This window comes from Marmota flaviventris, chromosome 7 (genome assembly GCF_047511675.1).
Source record: "Marmota flaviventris isolate mMarFla1 chromosome 7, mMarFla1.hap1, whole genome shotgun sequence".
In the NCBI taxonomy this organism is placed as follows: domain Eukaryota; kingdom Metazoa; phylum Chordata; class Mammalia; order Rodentia; family Sciuridae; genus Marmota; species Marmota flaviventris.
The window spans coordinates 94,244,070-94,264,309 of NC_092504.1; the positions used below are offsets into that span (position 1 = coordinate 94,244,070).

Sequence of the window (20,240 nt, forward strand, 5' to 3'; positions counted from 1 at the left end):
ATGTGCTGTAAGTCCCACCTCATAATACTACCACATTGGGTATAAGGTTCCAGTATATGAATTTTGAGAGAGGATGAAATCTTAGACCATAGCAAAGGCCTTTGGCTATTTTTATTTGGGGTGTTTATGTTTTGTTGTTATTGTGTTATAGGAGTTCTTTATATTAGCCTCATATGAGATAACATATGCAATTATTTTCTCCCCTTCCAAGGACTGCTATTGCACTCTGTTGTTCATTTCATTTGTTGCACAGCAGTTTTTAAGTTTGATGTACTCCCTTTTGTCTATTTTTGCTTTTGTTGCCTGTGGTTTTGGTGTAATATTGCCAAATTCAATGTCAAATCATTGCCAAATTCAATATGGCAAACTTTTCCCTGACTTTATTCTTTTGCATGTGGATATTCAGTTTCCCACTAAGAAACTGTCCATTCTCCATTGATTGTCTAGGCCTTGGTACATTTATGTTTTAGGCAGCTTTTCCACTACTGTTACTAAAAGACCTGATAAGAATAATTTTAGAGGAGGAAAGATTTATTTGGGGCTCATGGTTTTAGAGGTCTCAGCCCATAGTTGGCCAACTCCATTGATCTGGGCTGGGCGGGAGGCAGAATTTCATAGTGGAAGGGTGTGGTAGAGAAAAGTGGCTGTGATCATGGCACCAGCAAGCAGAGAGAGTCTCCGTTTTCCCACGTACAAAATATATACTCCAAAGGCATGTACCTAGTGACCCCCCTCCTCCAGCCACACACTACCTGCCTACAGTTACCAACCAGTTGACCCCTATCAAAGGATTAATAAATGCACTGATTAGGTTAAAGCTCTCATAACCCAATCCTTTCACATACAAGCTTTCTTGAATTGTCTCACACACACGTTTTTGGAGGACACCTAATATCTAAACCATAACATCTTGTCAAAGATAATTAGACCATATATATTAAGGCTTATTTCTAAAATTTCCATTTGTGCCTTTGGTATGTGTTTGTTTTTTCTCAGAACCACAGTGTTTTGGTTACTACAGCTTCTGATATTTTAAAGTCAGGAAGTATGAAGCCTGCAGCTTTGTTTTTCTTTCTCAGCATTGTTTTGGCTATTTGGAGTTCTTCAGGATTCTATATGAAATTTAGAGGGTTTTTATCTTTTCTCTTTCTACAAAAAAAAATCCTATTACAATTTTAGTAGGAATTGCATAGAATCTATGGATCATTTTGGTAGTATGCACATGCTAATAATGTTAAGAATTCCAGAGACTAACACGGGAGCCAAGATCCAGCCCAGACTGCCCACACCAGCCCACGTAGGACCCAAGCTCTCAGTAGGCCCGGTCCACCCCTCCCTCTGCAGGGCAGACACCAGCCAGAGTCTAGCCTCTGATGCAGGACCACCCCTTCTGACCAACAGACTACGAAGGAGGTCAAGCCTGATGACCCAGATCCACCCACACCAACTTGCACAGGACCCAGATCCAAGATGCAGTAGCATTCATTGAGGGACACCAGCAGGGTCTGGAAGTCCAACATTAAGGTGAGATATAGACAATCTGCACAGGTACTACAAGAATATAGGGAAGAAACTGTAATATCTCAGATCCACACTGCAAGAAAGAAAGATACATAGACGAAATGAAAAAACAAGAGAGGAAAATGCCCCAAACAAACCAGGAAACTATAATAATAGAACCTATGGACAGCGAAGTTAATGAAATATCTGAGAAGGAGTTCAGAAGGTTCATAATTAAAATGATCTGTGAATTAAAGAATGACCTAAATAAGCAAATATAGGCAAAAATTGATCACTCCAACAACGAAATAAGAGAGCAAATACAGGTAGCAAAAGATTACTTCAAGAGAGAAATACAGACTCTGAAAAAAAACAATCAGAAATCCTTGAAATGAAGGATACAATAAATCCAATAAAAAACTCAATAGAAAGCATAACCAACAGATAGATTACTTGGAAGAAAGAACATCAGATAATAAAGACAAAGTATACAATCTGGAAAATAAAGTTGATCACACAGTGAAGATATTTAGAAACCATGAACAGAACATCTAAGAATTATGGGACAGCATCAAAAGACCAAATCTAAGAGTTATTGGAGTAGAGGAAGGCACAGAGTTTCAAACCAAAGGAATGCACACACAATCTCTTCAATGAGATAATATCAGAAAATTTCCCAAGCATGAAGAACAAATTGGAAAATCAAATACAAGAAGCTTACAGGACACCAAATGTACAAAATTACAACAGATCTACACCAAGGCACATTATAATGAAAATGACTAACATACAGAATAAGGATAGACTCTTAAAAGCTTAAAGAGAGAGGAATCAGATCACACCTGGGAGAGACCAATGTATATCTCAGCAGATTTTTCAACCCAGACCCTCAAAGCCAGGAGATCATGGAACAACATATACCAAGCTCTGAAAGAAAATGGATCCCAACCAAGAATCTTATATCCAGCAAAACTAAGGTTTAGATTTGATGATGAAATAAAAACCCTCCATGGTAAAATTTAAAAAAAAATAGTTAAAAGAATTTACAACTAGGGCTGGGGTTGTGGCTCAGAGGAAGCGCGCTTGCCTAGCATGTGTGAGGCACTGGGTTCAATCCTCAGCACCACATACAAATAAAATAAAGGTATTGTGTCCACCTACAACTAAAAATTAAATGCACTTTTTTAAATAATTTACAACTAGAAAGCCTACACTACAGAACATCCTCAGCAAAATATTCCAAGAAGAGGAAGTGAAAAACAATGATGCAAATCAGCAGAGGAAGGAATTACACTAAAGGGAAATCTAATCAGAGGAGAAACCAAGTTACAATAAATACCAAAAATAAAATGGCTGGGAATACAAATCATGTCTCAATAATAACCCTGAATATTAATGGCTTAAACTCACCAATCAAAAGACATACACTAGCAGATTGGATTAAAAACAACAACAACAACAATATCCTGCCTCCAAGAGACTCATCTCATAGAAAAAGACATCCACAGACTGAAGGTGAAGGGTTGGGAAAAATCATACCACTCACATGGACTGTGGAAGCAAGCAGAGGTTTCCATTCTCGTATCAAATAAAGTAGACTTCAAACTAAAGTCAATCAAAAAGGATAAAGAAGGAAACTACACACTGCTCAAGGCAAACTTACACCAACAAGACTTAACAATTATAAATATATATGCCCCAAACAATGGAGTATCTACGTTCATCAAACAAACTCTTCTCAAATTCAAGAGTCAACTAGACCACAACACAATAATTTCTGCTGACTTTAACACACCTCTTTCAATACTAGATAGATCTTCCAAACAAAAGCTGAACAAAGAAACTATAGAACTCAATGATACAATCAATAACTTAGACTTAACTGAAATATATAGAATATTTCAACCTTCAATGAGAGACTATACTTTCTTCTCAGCAGCACATAGATCCTTCTCTAAAATAGACCATACACTATGCCACAAAGCAACTCTTAGCAAATATAAAAAAGTAGAGATGCTACCCTGCATTCTATCAGATCATAATGGAGTGAAACTAGAAGTCAATGATAAAATAAGAAATAAAATCCACTCCAACACCTGGAGACTAAATAATATGCTATTGAATGAACAATGGGTTGCAGAAGATATCAAAAAGAAGAGAAAAAAATTCTTAGAGATGAATGAGAACATAGATACAACATATCAATCTCTGGGACACTATGAAAGCAGTTCTAAGAGGAAAGTTCATTGCATGGAGTTCATTCCTTACAAGAAGGAAAACGTCAACAAATAGATGACTTAGCATTACATCTCAAAGCCCTAAAAAAAAAAAAAAAAGAACAAATCAACACTAAAAGCTGCAGAAGACAGGAAATAATTTTAAAATCAGAGCTGAATGAAATTGAAACAATTGAAAAAATTTACAGAACAAAAAAATTGGTTCTTTGAAAAAATAAATAAAATTGACAGACACTTTAGCCTTGCTAATGAGGAGAAGGAGAGAGAAAACTCAAATTACTAACATACATGATGAAAAAGGAAATATCCCAACAGACACTACAGAAATACAGAATATAATTAGAAATTACTTTGAAAACTTATACTCCAATAAAATAGAAAATATCGAAGGCATAAAAAAATTTCTAGACTCATATAATTTGCCCAAATTTAATCAAGATGATATACACAATTTAAACAGATCAATTTCAAGTGACGAAATAACAGGCACCATCAAAAGTCTACCAACCAAGAAAAGCCTAGGACTGGATGGATACACAGCCAAGTTCTACAAGACCTTTAAAGAAGAACTAATACCAATATTCTCCAATTTATTTCAGGAAATAGAAAAAGAGACAGCATTATAAACTCATTCTATGAGGCCAATAACACCCTTATTCCAAAACCAGGCAAAGACACATCAAAAAAATAAAACTTCAGACCAATATCTCTAATAAACATAGATATAAAAATTCTCAATAAAATTCTGGCAAATCGAATACAAAAACATATCAATAATATCATGCACCACGATCAAGTGGGATTCATCTCAGAGGTGCAAGTTTGGTTCAACATACAGAAATCAATAAATGTAAATTCATTACATCAATAGACTTAAGATAAGAATCATGATCATCTCAATAGATGCAGAAAAAGCATTTGATAAAATACAACACCCCTTTATGTTCAAAACACTAAAAAAATTAGGGATAACAGGAACATATCTCAACATCATAAAGGCTATCTATGCTAAGCCCCAGGTCAACATCATTCTAAATGGAGAAAAAATGAAGGCATTTCCTCTAAAAACTGGAACAAGACATGGAGGCCCTCTTTCACCACTTCTACTTAACATAGTTCTTGAAACACTGACCAGAGCAATCAGACAGATGAAAGAAATTAAAGGGCTACACATAGAAAAGAAGAAAAATTGGCACTATTTGGTGATGATATGATTCTATACCTAGAAGACTCAAAAAGTTTCACCAGAAAACTTCTAGAACTAGTAAATGAATTCAGCAAAGTAGCAGGATATAAAATCAACACCCTTAAGTCAAAAGCATTTCTGTATATCAGTGATAAATTATCAGAAATGGCAATGAGGAAAACTACCCCATTTACAATAGCCTCAAAAAATAAAAAATACTTGGGGAAACAACAAAAGAGGTGAAAGATCTATATAATAAAAATTACAGAACCCTAAAGAAAGAAGTCAAAGAAGACCTTATAAACTGGAAAGATCTACCTTGCTCTTGGAGAGGCAGAAGTAATATTATCAAAATGACTATACTTCCAAAAGCAATATACAGATTTAATCCAATTCCAATCAAAATTCCAATTGCATTCCTCATAGAAATAGAAAAAGCAATCATGAAATTCATCTGGAAAAATAAGAGACCCAGAATAGCTAAAGCAATTCTTAGCAGGAAGAGTGAAGCAGGCGGCATCACTATACCAGACCTTAAACTATACTACAGAGCAATAGTAACAAAAACAGCATGATATTGGCACCAAAACAGACTGGTAGACCAATGGTACAGAATAGAGGACACAGAGACTAACCCACAAAACTACAATTATCTTATATTAGACAAAGGTGCCAAGAACATGCATTGGAAAAAAATGGCCTCTTCAATAGATGGTGCTGGGAAAACTGGAAATCCATGTACAACAAAATGAAATTAAACCCCTATCTCTCACAGCACAAAACTCAACTCAAAATGGATCAAGGACTTAGGAATAAAACCAGAGACCCTGCATCTAATAGAAGAAAATGTAGGCCCTAATCTCCATTTTATCAGGGCCGGAGAAGGATGTGCTTCTAGGGTACACCCTCAGAGACCCACCTCCTCTAGGCATTCCCCACCTGCCTAGAGTTACCACCCTGTCACATTCAAACCTGAATAGACTGACTAGATTGCAGCTCTTAACAATCACAGTGGCTTTACCTCTGAATATTCCTGCAGAAACAGGAGCTTTTAAGGGACACCTCAAATCCAAACCATGACACTGTAGTTGTTCTGGCTATTATTGAAAGTAGACTATTAAATTTCCTACAATACTGGCATGGCTAGTTCTTCCTTCAATTCTCTCAAAGTTAGCTTCATATATTTGGATGCTCTACTTCTAGGTGCATTTATATTTATAATTGTTATATTCCCCATGAATTGGCCTTCTAATCATTATATAAAGTCCTCATCTCTTATAGCAGCATGTGACTTAAGGCTTATCTTGTTTATTATAAGTATGAACACCTCTGTCCTTTTTTGGTTACCATTTTATTTGGAATATCTTTTTTTTCATCCTTTCCCTTTAAGCTTCTGTGTTTCCCTATATCTAAAGTGAGTTTGTTGTAGAGATCATATATTTTAATCTTGACTTTTTAATCTATTCAGTCAATTATATCTTTTGATTGTGGAATTAATTCATTAGCATCCAAAGTGATTAATACCGGAGAAAGACATACCTTTGCCATTTTATTAATTGATTTCTCTTTCTTGTACCTATTTCATCCCTCTTTTCCTCTCTTGCTTCCTTACTTTGTGTTTCATTGTTATGTTTTGTTTTTGTAATGACATGTTCTGATTTTCCTCTTTCATTTGTGTATCTTCCATAGGTACTTTATTTGTGGTTATTTTATAATTATAGAAAACATCTTACGATTATAAAAATCTATTTTAAACTGATAACAGTATAATTTCAATAATATGTAAAAAGTCTACATTTATTTCCCTGCATTTTATGTTATCGATTAACCTATTATATCTTTTTACATTGTATGGTCATTCACATAGTTTAAAAGTTATTTTTTTCATTTTATCTTTTAAATTCTATAACTGAATTAAAAATTCTTTACTTGCCACCATGACAGTATTAGGATTTTATATTTATTTATATATTTACCTTTAATATAAGAGTTTATATTTTGTAAGCTTGGGTATTGTCTAATATTATTTTATTTCCACTAGAAGGACTCCCTTACCATTTCCTGTAAGGCAGCTCTATTAGTGATGAAATTTCTGTTTTTATTTATCTGGGGAATTCTTTTTTTTTTATTGGTTGTTCAAAACATTACAAAGCTCTTGACATATCATATTTCATACATCTGATTCAAGTGGGTTATGAACTCCCATTTTTACCCCATATACAGATTGCAGAATCACATCGGTTACACATCCACGTTTCTACATATTGCCATACTAGTGACTGTTGTATTCTGCTATCTTTCCTATCCTCTACTATCCCCCTCCCCTCCCCTCCCATCTTCTCTCTCTACCCCATCTACTGTAATTCATTTCTCTCCCTTGATTTTTTTCCCTTTCCCCTCACATCCTCTTATATGTAATTTTGTATAACAATGAGGGTCTCCTTCCATTTCCATGCAATTTCCCTTCTCTCTCCCTTTCCCTCCCACCTCTCGTCCCTGTTTAATGTTAATCTTTTTCTCATGCTCTTCCTCCCTGCTCTGTTTTTAGTTGCTCTCCTTATATCAAAGAAGACATTTGGCATTTGTTTTTTAGGTATTGGCTAGCTTCACTTAGCATAATCTGCTCTAATGCCATGCATTTCCCTGCAAATGCCATGATTTTGTCATTTTTTAGTGCTGCGTAATACTCTATGGTGTATAAATGCCACATTTTTTTATCAATTCATCTATTAAAGGGCATCTGGGTTGGTTCCACAGTCTTGCTATTGTGAATTGTGCTGCTATGAACATCGATGTGGCAGTATCCCTGTAGTACGCTCTTTTAAGGTCTTTAGGGAATAGTCCGAGAAGGGCAATAGCTGGGTCAAATGGTGGTTCCATTCCCAGCTTTCCCAGGAATCTCCATAGTGCTTTCCAAATTGGCTGCACCAATTTGCAGTCCCACCAGCAATGTACAAGAGTACCCTTTTCCCCACATCCTCGCCAGCACTTGTTGTTTGATTTCATAATGGCTGCCAATCTTACTGGAGTGAGATGGTATCTTAGGGTGGTTTTGATTTGCATTTCTCTGACTGCTAGAGATGGTGAGCATTTTTTCATGTACTTGTTGATTGATTGTATATCCTCCTCTGAGAAGTGTCTGTTCAGGTCCTTGGCGCATTTGTTGATTGGGTTATTTGTTTTCTTATTGCTTAATTTTTTGAGTTCTTTGTATACTCTGGATATTAGGGCTCTATCTGAAGTATGAGGAGTAAAGATTTGTTCCCAGGATGTAGGCTCCCTATTTACCTCTCTTATTGTTTCTCTTGCTGAGAAAAAACTTTTTAGTTTGAGTATGTCCCATTTGTTGATTCTTGTTTTTAACTCTTGTGCTATGGGTGTCCTATTAAGGAATTTAGAGCCCGACCCCACAATATGTAGATCGGAGCCAACTTTTTCTTCTATCAGACACAGAGTCTCTGATTTGATATCGAGCTCCTTGATCCATTTTGAGTTAACTTTTGTGCATGGTGAGAGAAAGGGATTCAGTTTCATTTTGTTGCATATGGATTTCCAGTTTTCCCAGCACCATTTGTTGAAGATGCTATCCTTCCTCCATTGCATGCTTTTAGCCCCTTTATCGAATATAAGATATTTGTAATTTTGTGGATTGGTTTCTGTGTCCCCTATTCTGTACCATTGGTCCATCTGCCTGTTTTGGTACCAGTAACATGCTGTTTTTGTTACTATTGCTCTGTAATACAGTTTGAAATCTGGTATCGCTATACCTCCTGATTCACACTTCCTGCTTAGAATTGCTTTTGCTATTCTGGGTCTTTTATTTTCCATATGAATTTCATGATTGCTTTATCTATTTCTACAAGAAATGCCGTTGGGATTTTGATTGGCATTGCATTGAACCTATAGAGAACTTTTGGTAATATCGCCATTTTGATGATGTTAGTTCTGCCTATCCATGAACAGGGTATATTTTTCCATCTTCTAAGATCTTCTTCTATTGCTCTATTTTGGGTTCTGTAGTTTTCATTGTATAAATCTTTCACCTCTTTTGTTAGGTTGATCCCAAGTATTTTTTTTTTTTTTTTTGAGGATATTGTGAATGGGGTGGATTTCCTCATTTCCAGTTCAGAAGATTTGTCACTGATATACAGGAATGCCTTTGATTTATGCGTGTTGATTTTATATCCTGCCACTTTGCTGAATTCATTTATTAGCTCTAGTAGTTTCTTTGTAGACCCTTTTGTGTCTTCTAGGTATAGGATCATATCATCCGCAAATAGTGATAATTTAAGTTCTTCTTTTCCTATCTTGATGCCTTTAATTTCTTTTGTCTGTCTAATTGCTCTGGCCAGTATTTCGAGAACTATATTGAATAGAAGTGGTGATAGAGGGCATCCCTGTCTTGTTCCAGATTTAGAGGGAATGCCTTCAGTTTTTCTCCATTTAGAATGATGCTAGCCTGAGGCTTAGCATATATAGCTTTTACAGTGTTGAGGTAAGTTCCTATTATCCCTAGTTTTTCTAGTGTTTTGAACATAAAGAGATGCTGTACTTTGTCAATGCTTTTTCTGTGTCTATCGAGATGTTCATATGGTTCTTATCTTTAAGTCTATTGATGTGGTGAATAACGTTTATTGATTTCCGTATATTGAACCAACCTTGCATCCCAGAGATGAATCCTACTTGATCATGGTGCACGATCTTTTTGATATGTTTTTGTATCCGATTTGCCAGAATTTTATTGAGGATTTTTGCATCTAAATTCATTAGGGATATTGGTCTGTAGTTTTCTTTCTTTGAGGTGTCTTTATCTGGTTTGGGAATCAGGGTGATATTGGTGTCATAGAATGAATTTGGAAGTTCTCCCTCTTTCTCTACCTCCTGAAATATATTGTAGAGTATTGGTATTAGTTCTTCTTTAAAGTTCTTGTAAAATTCTGCTGTATATCCATCCAGTCCTGGGCTTTTCTTGGTTGGTAGTCTTTTGATGGCTTCTTCTATTTCCTCACTTGATATTGGTCTGTTTAGGTTGTTTATATCATCCTGACTCTATCTGGGTAGTTCATATGTCTGAATTTATCGATGCCTTCACTATCTTCTATTTTATTAGAGTATAGGGTTTCAAAATAATTTCTAATTATCTTCTGTATTTCTGAATTGTCTGTTGTGATGTTGCCTTTTTCATCCCGTAAGCTAGTAATTTGGGTTCTCTCTCTTCTTCTCTTTGTTAGCATGGCAAGTGGTCTATCAATCTTATTTATTTTTTCAAAGAATGAACTTTTAGTTTTGTCAATTTTTTTATTGTTTCTTTTGTTTCGATTTCATTTATTTCAGCTCTAATTTTAATTATTTCTTGCCTTCTACTGTATTTGCTGCTGATTTGTTCTTCTTTTTCTAAGGCTTCGAGGTGTAGTGTGAAGTCATTTATTTGTTGTCTTTTCCTTCTTTTAAGGAATGAACTCCATGAAATGAATTTTCCTCTTAGTACTGCTTTCATAGTGTCCCAGAGATTTCAATATGTTGTGTCTGAGTTTTTATTTACCTCTAAGAATTTTTTAATTTCCTCCTTGATGTCTTCTGTAACCCTTTGTTCATTCAGTAGCATATTGTTTAATCTCCATGTGATGTAGGATTTTTCCTTTCTCATTTTATTATTGATTTACAATTTCATTCCATTATGATCAGATAAAATGCATGGTAGTATCTCTACTCCTTTGTAGTTGCTAAGATTTGCCCTGTGACATAATATATGGTCTATTTTTGAGAAGGATCCATGTGCTGCTGAGAAGAAAGTGTATCTGCTTGATGTTGGGTGGTATATTCTGTATATATCAATTAAGCCTAAATTATTAATTGTATTATTGAGCTCTATGGTTTCTTTATTCAACTTTTGTTTGGAAGATCTGTCCAGTGGTGAGAGAGGTGTGTTAAAATCTCCCATGATTATTGTGTTGTGGTCTATTTGACTCTTGAACTTGAGAAGAAGAGTTTGTTTGATGAACGTAGCTGCACCATTGTTTGGGGCATATATATTAATGATCGTCAAATCTTGTTTGTGTATGGTTCCCTTGAGCAGTATGTAGTGTCCTTGTTTATCCCTTTTGATTAACTTTGGCTTGAAGTCTATTTTATTTGATACAAGTATGGACACCCCTACTTGCTTCCGGGGTCCGTATGAGTGATATGATTTTTCCCAACCTTTCACCTTCAGTCTGTGTATGTCTTTTCCTATCAGATGAGTCTCCTGTAGGCAGCATATTGTTGGATCTTTTTTTTTAATCCATTCTACTAGCCTATGTCTTTTGATTGGTGCATTTAAGCCATTAACATTTAGGGTTACTATTGAGATATGGTTCGTATTTCCAGCCATATTTGATTATGTATGTTACTTAACATGATTTGTTTTTCCTCTATGATTAGTTTTTCCTTTACTGTACTACCTCCTGCTGTTGGTTTTCATTGTTATTTTTCATTTCCTCTTCCTGTAATGTTTTGCCAAGGATGTTTTGAAGAGCTGGTTTTCTAGCTGCAAATTCTTTTAACTTTTGTTTATCATGGAAGATTTTTATTTCATCTTCAATCCTGAAGCTTAATTTCGCTGGATACATGATTCTTGGTTGGAACCCTTTTTCTTTCAGCGTTTGAAATATGTTTTTCCAGGATCTTCTAGCTTTCAGAGTCTGTGTTGAAAAATCAGCAGTTATCCTGATTGTTTTACCCCTAAATGTAATCTGCTTCCTCTCTCTTGTGGCTTTTAAGATTATCTCCTTATTCTGTATGTTGGGCATCTTCATTATTATGTGTCTTGGTGTGGATCTCTTATGATTTTGTACATTCAGTGTCCTGTAGGCTTCTAGTATTTGGATTTCTTTTTCATTCTTTAAGTCTGGGAGGTTTTCTAGTATTATTTCATTGAATAGATTGCTCATTCCCTTGGTTTGGACCTCTATACCCTCTTGTATCCCAATAACTCTTAGGTTTGGTTTCTTAATGTTATCCCATAATTCTTGGATGTTCTGCTCATGATTTCTTAACATTCTCGCTGAGCTGTCTATGTTCTTTTCAAGTTGAAAAACTTTGTCTTCGTTGTCTGAAGTTCTATCTTCTAAGTGTTCTACTCTGCTGGTAATACTCTCATTTGAGTTTTTAATTTGGTTTATTGTTTCCTGCATTTCCAGGATTTCTGTTTGTTTGTTTTTTATATCCTCTATCTCCCTATAGAGTTGATCTTTTGCTTCTTGGATTTGTTTATGTAATTCGTTGTCAAAGTGATCTTTCATTGTCTGAATTTGCTGTCTAATGTCTTCCTTGAGACTCTAGATCATCTGAAGCATGTATATCCTGAACTCTTTGTCTGACATTCCATCAGCTGCAGATATTACCTCATCTAATGTTGAATTGACCTGTATTGTTTGTGGTCCTTTCTTTCCTTGTCTTTTCATACTGCTCATGATTCTTTCTAGCTTTGTGAAACTGTTGTGTTAATGTTTTTACCCTTATATATTTGTATTGTTCTTGTATAGCTCCAAAATCCCTCTTTTGCGGAGAAAGACAATGTTAACAGTTCCCAATATCAACAGTACATCATCTAAGCACAAGTTTTCTTTATTAATACATTTATAGTTAGATTCTAAGTCAATAGATATTGGTTTTAATTATTACTTAAGAATATATTCATTAGTTTCATTAAAGGCATACCATATCTGGTGGCATATAGAAAACTTAATTTCAGATGAAGGATGTTATACTTAGAGGGAAAGGAGTGAGGATATGAGGTTAAACTAACTTAGCACCTTTGGAGAACTCTAACCAATAGACTGGTAATTTATGGAAGAATGTATAGACTCAACCTCCTATCTGTATTTAGATAGTTACCCTATGTATAGATAGCAAAAGTTAGGAGATTGAAAGTGGGATAGAGAGAATACAAATGAAAAAAAGAAAAAAATAACAAGGAAGAAAAGAGAAATAAGAGAAGGAAAAGGAAAGTAAGATAGAAATAAAGAAAAAAAATGGGGGGAAGGTGGGGTAAATGCAATTCCTCTGTATTATATTAGTTGGTAATTTGGTTGTTCATGCACAGTTCTTGGTTTCACATATGTTGAAGTTGTGGAAGAGAGAGAAGAAAAGAGAGAAAGAAAGAGGAAAAAAAAGTCTCTCAGAACACTGTTTTCCTTGCTTCCAGTAGGTGGCGTTGTCTATTCCTAGCTTGAGCCTCTGTATTCAGGGTGGTGGCTATAGCCAGTGTGAAAGGAAATGAGCTTCCACCTGTATCTTCCCTACTCTAGTCTCTGAGGTAGAAACCAGGTGCCTGTACAGTTGTTGTTTTGCGTTGATAGCTACAACCCCCAAAAGCTTGTGGGAAATATTTTGAGTTATCGCAGCTAAGGGTGGGGGAGTTGAAAACCGGGTACCTGGATCAGCCGCAGAACCGTGCTGGTAGCCACACCCCCTTTGATGGGTTTTAAGGGTTGATGGGCTTCCTCCGGACTAGCACACGGGGCGGGGCCAGGCTTCCTCCTCCGGTCTGGCTTGGCTGGTGCCGGGCTGCTTCCTCCTCCAGTCTGGCTTGGCTGGCGCCAGGCTGCTTCTAGGGAATTCTTTGGGGTTTTTTGTTTTGTTGTTGTTGTTGTTGTTTGGCTGGGTGCAGTGAACTTCATTGATAGTATATCACAGTAGGGCTCCCTAAGCCTCCTTCTTCAGGGGATCTGAGATGGAAATTGAGAGGAGAAGGGACTGAGTTAGGAGCAGGGACTCTCCAGCAGCTGAGGGCCTCTCTCTTCCTCTGTGTTCTTGCTGGGGCAGATGTCCAGGGGCTCTTACTCCTTGGAGACCATATGGATCATAAGGTCCATAACCCTGTTTCTGTAGCCAAATTCATTGTCAATCTAGGAAATGAGCTTGACAAAGTGGTCATTGAAGGCAATGCCAGCCCAGCATTGAAGGTGAAAGAGTGAGTATCACTGTTAAAGTTTCAGGAGACGACCTGATCCCCAGTATAGCCCAGGATGCCCTTGAGGTAGCCCTGTGATGAATGCTTCACCATCTTCTTGATGTCATCGTATTTGGTAGCTTTCCCAAGTGACATATCAGATACATAGCTGACATTTTGGGGGTGGGCACATGGAAAGCCATACCAGTGAGCTACCCATTCACTTCAGGGCCACAGCCTTGGCAGCACCAGTGGATGCAGGGATGATATTCTGGGAAGCACCAGGACCATCATGCCACAGTTTCCCAGAGGGGCTATCTGTGGTCTTCTGAGTAGCAGTGATGTATGAACTGTGGTCATGAGTCTTTCCACAATGCCAAAGTTGTCATAGATGACCTTGGCCAGGGCGGCTAAGCAGTTGGTGGTACAGGAGGCATTGCTGATAATCTTAAGGGAGTGGTCATACTTCTCATGGTTCACATCCATCATAAACATGGGGGCATCAGCAGAAGGGGCAGAGATGGATCACCACCCTTCAAATGAGCCCTGGCTTTCTTCATGGTAGTGAAGACACTAGCATCACCCCATTTGATGTTGGCAAGATCTCATTCCTGGAAGATAGAGATGGATTTTCCATTGATGACAAGCTTCCTGTTCTCAGCCTTGATTGCGCCATTGAATTTACCATGAGTGAAATCATACTGAAACATGTAGACCGTGTAGTTGAGGTCAATAAAGAGGTCACTGATGGCAACAATATCACTTTGCTAGAGTTGAAAGCAAATCCATTCACTCTGACCTTCATCATCACGTCTCAGGGACGCAGCTAGCACTGCACAAGATGAGAAGATGCAGCTGTCTGACAAATGAGGAGAAGCAGAGAGCCTCGTCTTCATTTTTGAAAGACAGATTTGCAGAATATACTATTCTTGGTTGGCAGTTTTCTTTTTACTTTTGGCACTTTGAATATACTATCCCACCATTTTCTGACTTGCAGGGCTTCTACAGAGAATTCTGCTAATATATTATAGAACATTCCTTACATATGACAAGTTACTTTTCTCTTGCTGCTTTCAAATTTCCCTCTTTGTCTTTTACATTTTGATTACAGTGCTTCATTTTAGGTCTCTGAGTTTATCCCACTTGAAGTTCTTTGAGTTTCTTAAATTTGTATATGACCATTTCCCCTCAAATTTGTAAAACTTAGGGCCATTATTCCTTTAATTTGCTCTCTACCCCTTTCTCACTCTTTCCCCCTTCTGAAACATCCACAATGAATACTCGGATCTTATTAATGGCATTCTGTAAGTCCTTTATGCTCTCTTTGTTGTTCTTTACTCTTTTTTTTTTTTCCTCTTCTGACTCAATAATTTCAAATGAGGGCCGGGGTTGTGGCTCAGTGGTAGAACGCTTGCCTAGCATGCAGTGGTTTCTATCCCCAGCACCACATAAAAATAAATAAAATAAAGGTATTGTGTCCATCTACAACTAAAAAAAATTTAAATAATAATAATTTCAAATAAACTATCTTCCATTTCACTGAACCTTTCTTCTGCTTGGTACAATCTACCATTGAACACCTCTAGTGAATTTTTCCATTTAGTTATTATATTTGCTAGTCCTGGAATTTTTATATGGTTCTTTTTTATAGTTTCTATCTCTTTGTTGTTATTCTCGTTTTTTTTAATGCATCATTTCCTGACTTATTTAGTTGGCTATTAATGTTCTCATAGAATATCTTTAAGATAGTTTTGTTTTTTTTTTTTTTTTTTTTGCATTTTTTGTCAAATCATTCACAGATCTTTATTTCTTTAAGATCTGGAGGTTTAGTTTGCTCCTTTAGTTTGGTTAAGGCTCCTTTGTATGCCTTGCTTTTTCTTTCTTTTTTTTTTTTTTTGCAGGGATTTAACATTTGAAAACACTTCCACCATTCCCAGTCTTTATTGAATGACTTCATACAAAAGACCTTCACTAATTAGCCTGGCTATCAATTCTGAGGGCTTCTAAAACTTTTTCTGGGATGCATCCTCTTTGGTGTATGCAAGTAATATTCCATTTAGAGAGGTTTTCCAGTTTCTTTTTCTGGAGCTTTTGCTCCCTCTGTTTTCTGTGGCTCTGACCTCTCCTTTGTTCTCAGCTGCACTCAGGTTTGTTCAAAATATGCAGATTTGGAGCCAAATAAGATAGACCAAGTACCTCAGGCAACCTCCTAAAGTTCTAACATTCTCTTTCCCTTTCAGTAGAGAAGTGGCAAGTTGGGTATTTTCTCCCAGACTTGCCACCCTGTACATGTTTGGGTAAGGACCATCATAGGTATCATGTAGTATCTGTTCTTACTAGTTTCCATGCCACTGTTCTTGGCATTGCACTTGCCTAAGTTACTACAACTTCTTAATTTTCTTATGGAGTTCCTTAAAGGAGTTTGGACCATATATTGTAACTTATTGGACCATTATTCAGTCAATGTCTTTGTGGGACATCAATGGTTGGGGCTTCCCTGTCTACCATCTTGCTGGCATTACTCTGTTTCTATTACTTTTAATGGAAAAAAATTTCTAAAATAAATACTTACATACTTTGGCTAGTTCAATACCCAGAGGAGAACTGAACTGTTTTTCTAACTGAGGATAAGATGTTTTTGTTTGTTTATTATATTTTATTGCTAAGAACTACAAATATGGAAATATTATATCCATGGACATAAAATATATTGTAAACTCAGTCAACCCATAGCTATTTCTAGGATTGACCCAAGAATAAAATTATTTTACATTGTTGCTGTTCTTTTTAAATTATTTATTTATTTATTTATTTTGCATAATAGCACATCACATCAGAAAAGCCATTTGCTAAGTAAGTGCTATAAATACTTCGTTGTTAGTCTCTTTCTGTTCTTTAGCTTACCTGATCTTGTAGTTTAGGGTGGCTAAAGTGAACCTGTTGTAACTTATTACTTCTTTGTTTACAATGGAAAGTTATGAGATGTGTGTACTTTTTAAATTGTTTGAAAGTACACATTTAATTTCAAGTAGATCTAAATAGGTTTTCACATATATCACTATTAAAGGTCCAATTTTGTGTATTTTTTTCTGTAAAATGTTACCTTTCTTCAAATCACGTAGCTTTGATTTTCTGATGTATAGTGTGTGTGAAAATATTTCTCTCTGAAAAGTTTCCCTTATTGTGTGCCCTTACAGGTGGTGTAATTGATAATATTCTGTCATCTTTGCGGGACATACTTGTTGGTGTGCTGGTAGGAACTGTTTTGGGATGTTTTATTCGATATTTTCCAAGTGCTGATCAGGTAAATAAAAAAGTTAACCTGTTGTGTAACATTACAGAGTAATAATTAGCTTTCTATCACTATTATGAACCTGAGATAATTAAATTATAGAAGAAAAGGTTTATTTTGGCTAACAGTTTTTGAGATGTCCAATCAATTGGACCCATGAATTTGGATGTGTAGCATGGCAGTATATCATGGCTCACACATGGCAGAGCAAAATCATTTACATCATGATCCAGGGAGCAAAAGAACGATAGGAAGGGAAGGGGTCCAACAGTCCCCTTTGTGAGCATACTCCCTTAATGGTCTGAAGACTCCCACAAGGTCCCCACCTCTCAAAGTTTCTACCATCTCCCAATAGCCCCACATTGGTGAGCAAGTCTTTAACATGTGGGCTTTTGGGAGGCATTCAACATCCAAACCATATCATCTGGTATTAGACATTTCTTTCCACAATTTGAACTTTGGGAAGAGCTTTGAAATATTAAATTTCATACTTAACTCTCTTCTCCCAAAGTAATCTTCATCGACCCTATTCATTTCTTAAAATTGAACACAGTTGTGACTGATACAGGTCAATGGCCTTGATTGATGTCTCTGATGAATAAAGAGTTACAGAAAAGTGTACCTACCTGAAAGTATCCCTCTTCATTCTGTTTCACCCCTTTCCCACAAATTGCTTATTGATATTTGTCAGTTTTTCCTAATACTTTTCCCTAAATTTTCCTTTAAACACATTGGGAGAAGATAGGTTCCCCCTTACCTCTGCTTTATTTTCTGACTTAAATTTGTTCTTGCTGTCCTTTGACAAAGGCAACACTGTTAAACACAAGCCTTTTCTTCCCTAAAGGATGTGCCATTACTCTTATTTCTGTAATTCCCATCCTGACCTACCTGTAGCTGTTACTTTGACTGAAAAGATATTAAAAAATATATATTTTTAAGAATTCATTGAATATATGGAACTGAAGACTATATAGGGTTATCCTTTCTTCGCTTTCAGTTGAAATATTATAACAATTTTACTGATGTCACTCTCAGAAATGTATCAGAAGATGAAAGTTTAAAGTTTGCAAATTTTGTTACTTGGTAACTAGTGTGCTGAAATATTTAGTGAGGAAGAAAATCAACATTTTAGATACTACTTAATACAGCATTTAGAGACTTGATAGCAAAGGGTCAAAAATAAATGATAGATAATGCCAAATCTTATATATTTAATATAAAACAAATTTTAAATATCTATTTCTAGGAAAAACTTTCATTGAAGAGGGCATTCCTTATTTTGAGTATGTGTATTTCTGCTGTCTTAGGCAGTCAACGTATTGGTTTACATGGATCTGGAGGATTATGCACACTAGTGTCATCTTTCCTTGCAGGGACAAAATGGTCCAAAGATAAGGTGAATATTTTTAATACATCATTTTTTAAAGATAATTAATTTTTATATCTCTAATCAACATTTAGAAAATCTCCCCACTCTACTTGAAAGATGTTTTATTTCCTCAAGGAAGTGTATGAAACAATCAAGGAAATAAAATATTTAGAAAAAGTGCCTGGAAATATACTAAAATGCAATCAAAAGTTGAGTTATAGTATCAGACTTCACTCTTCCCAAAATATTATGTAATATAATATGATTTTCATTAACTTAATCATTTTCTTCATTAAAATTTTATTTGTTCAATTAATCCATGAAAAATTCATAAAAGATTAAAACATATAGAATAAAATGTAAAAGATTCCCTCATCCCCCACATTCTTAAATATCCAACTCCCTTCCCCAAATTAAGCATTTGTTCTGACCAAACCTTCATTTGTAAACATTTAGATCTTTCAGTTTTTTGATAAAGGTGGTAATGTTAGGAACAATCTTGTTCATGTGTCTTATTGCATATATAAAAGTACTTTGCATGTATATAAATACTTCTGTAGGATTAATTTCCTGGAAATAGAATGTCTATGTTAAGAAATAGTCTGTTTTTATTTTGCTGGGTACTGTTAAATTATACTCCTGCCAACATTTATAGAGAGTATCTAATATTTCAGTTCTATTTTTTAATGATCCAATGACTAAAAATCTATATGCTGTTATTTTTCTTTATTTACATTTCTCTAATTAGTAGTGGACAAAACTTCATGTATTCTTCATTAACTACCTATTGAATTCTTGGTCTATTCCTATTCCTATGCCTTTTGCTTCTAATTTATAGTTTCTCCATATGCTAGGACTACTGTGTGTGTGTATATATTCATATAATTTTTGCTTATCTTCAACTTTGTTTATGTTGTATTTTATGTGGAAGTGAAATCTTCTATAGCCACACCTATCCGTTTTTCCCTTTATGGTTCTGGATTCTACATCTTGTTTAAGGACTTCCTCATCCAAGATTATAAGATTATAAACATCATAAAGATATACTGTTTTCTATATTGTCATCTAATACTTTGGTGGTTATTGCTTGTTTATTTTTTTTTTCTGCATTTAGTTTTTTAATCCATCTGGAATTTATCTTTGTGAATGCTGTAAAGTAATGCTATAGGAATACCTCTGTGTGTCTATGTATTCATAGACACACATATATACTTATATATAACAGATATGCATAAACACACATGTATGTATATACATGTATACATACACATATTGGCTAGTCAGTTTTCAATTATTTGTTTATTAACCCATTAATTGTTCAGTTTTTATTTTGTTCTTGTTTTTGTACTGGGAATTGAACCCAGGTGTGTTTTACCACTGCTACATCCCCAGTCCTTTTTATTGTTTGAGACAGGGTCTAAGTTGCTGAGGCTGGCCTCAAACTTGCAATCCTCCTGCCTCAGCCTCCTGAGTAACTGGGATTACAGGCATATGCCACTATGCCCAGCAATTATTCAGTTTTGCTAAGTACATATTTTAACATTAGTTAAATTCTGAACTTATGCCAATACCAATCTAATTTAAATCACTGCAGTTTTATGTCTCAAAATCTAATATAGAAATTATCCCCATTAAACTGTTTCTTAATGTATTTCTTGGCTATTTCTGCCCATTATTCTTTCTTAGATTATTTTTATAATCAGCTTGAGAAGTTCCCTACCCAA

The 20,240-nt window shown here is 35.5% G+C and overlaps 1 protein-coding gene and 1 pseudogene across 1 annotated transcript in view; one reads left to right on the forward strand and one right to left on the reverse strand.

The window, feature by feature from the left end:
* Slc9b1 (solute carrier family 9 member B1) overlaps positions 1 to 20,240 on the forward strand; it is a 113,570-nt gene that overhangs the window by 33,923 nt on the left and 59,407 nt on the right. The window contains exons 7-8 of the mRNA XM_027935469.2: positions 17,053 to 17,159; positions 18,394 to 18,543. Of these exons, the coding sequence (XP_027791270.1) occupies positions 17,053 to 17,159; positions 18,394 to 18,543 (257 nt within the window). The remainder of the gene's footprint in view (positions 1 to 17,052; positions 17,160 to 18,393; positions 18,544 to 20,240) is intronic.
* Positions 13,743 to 14,660, reverse strand: LOC114092808 (glyceraldehyde-3-phosphate dehydrogenase-like; annotated as a pseudogene).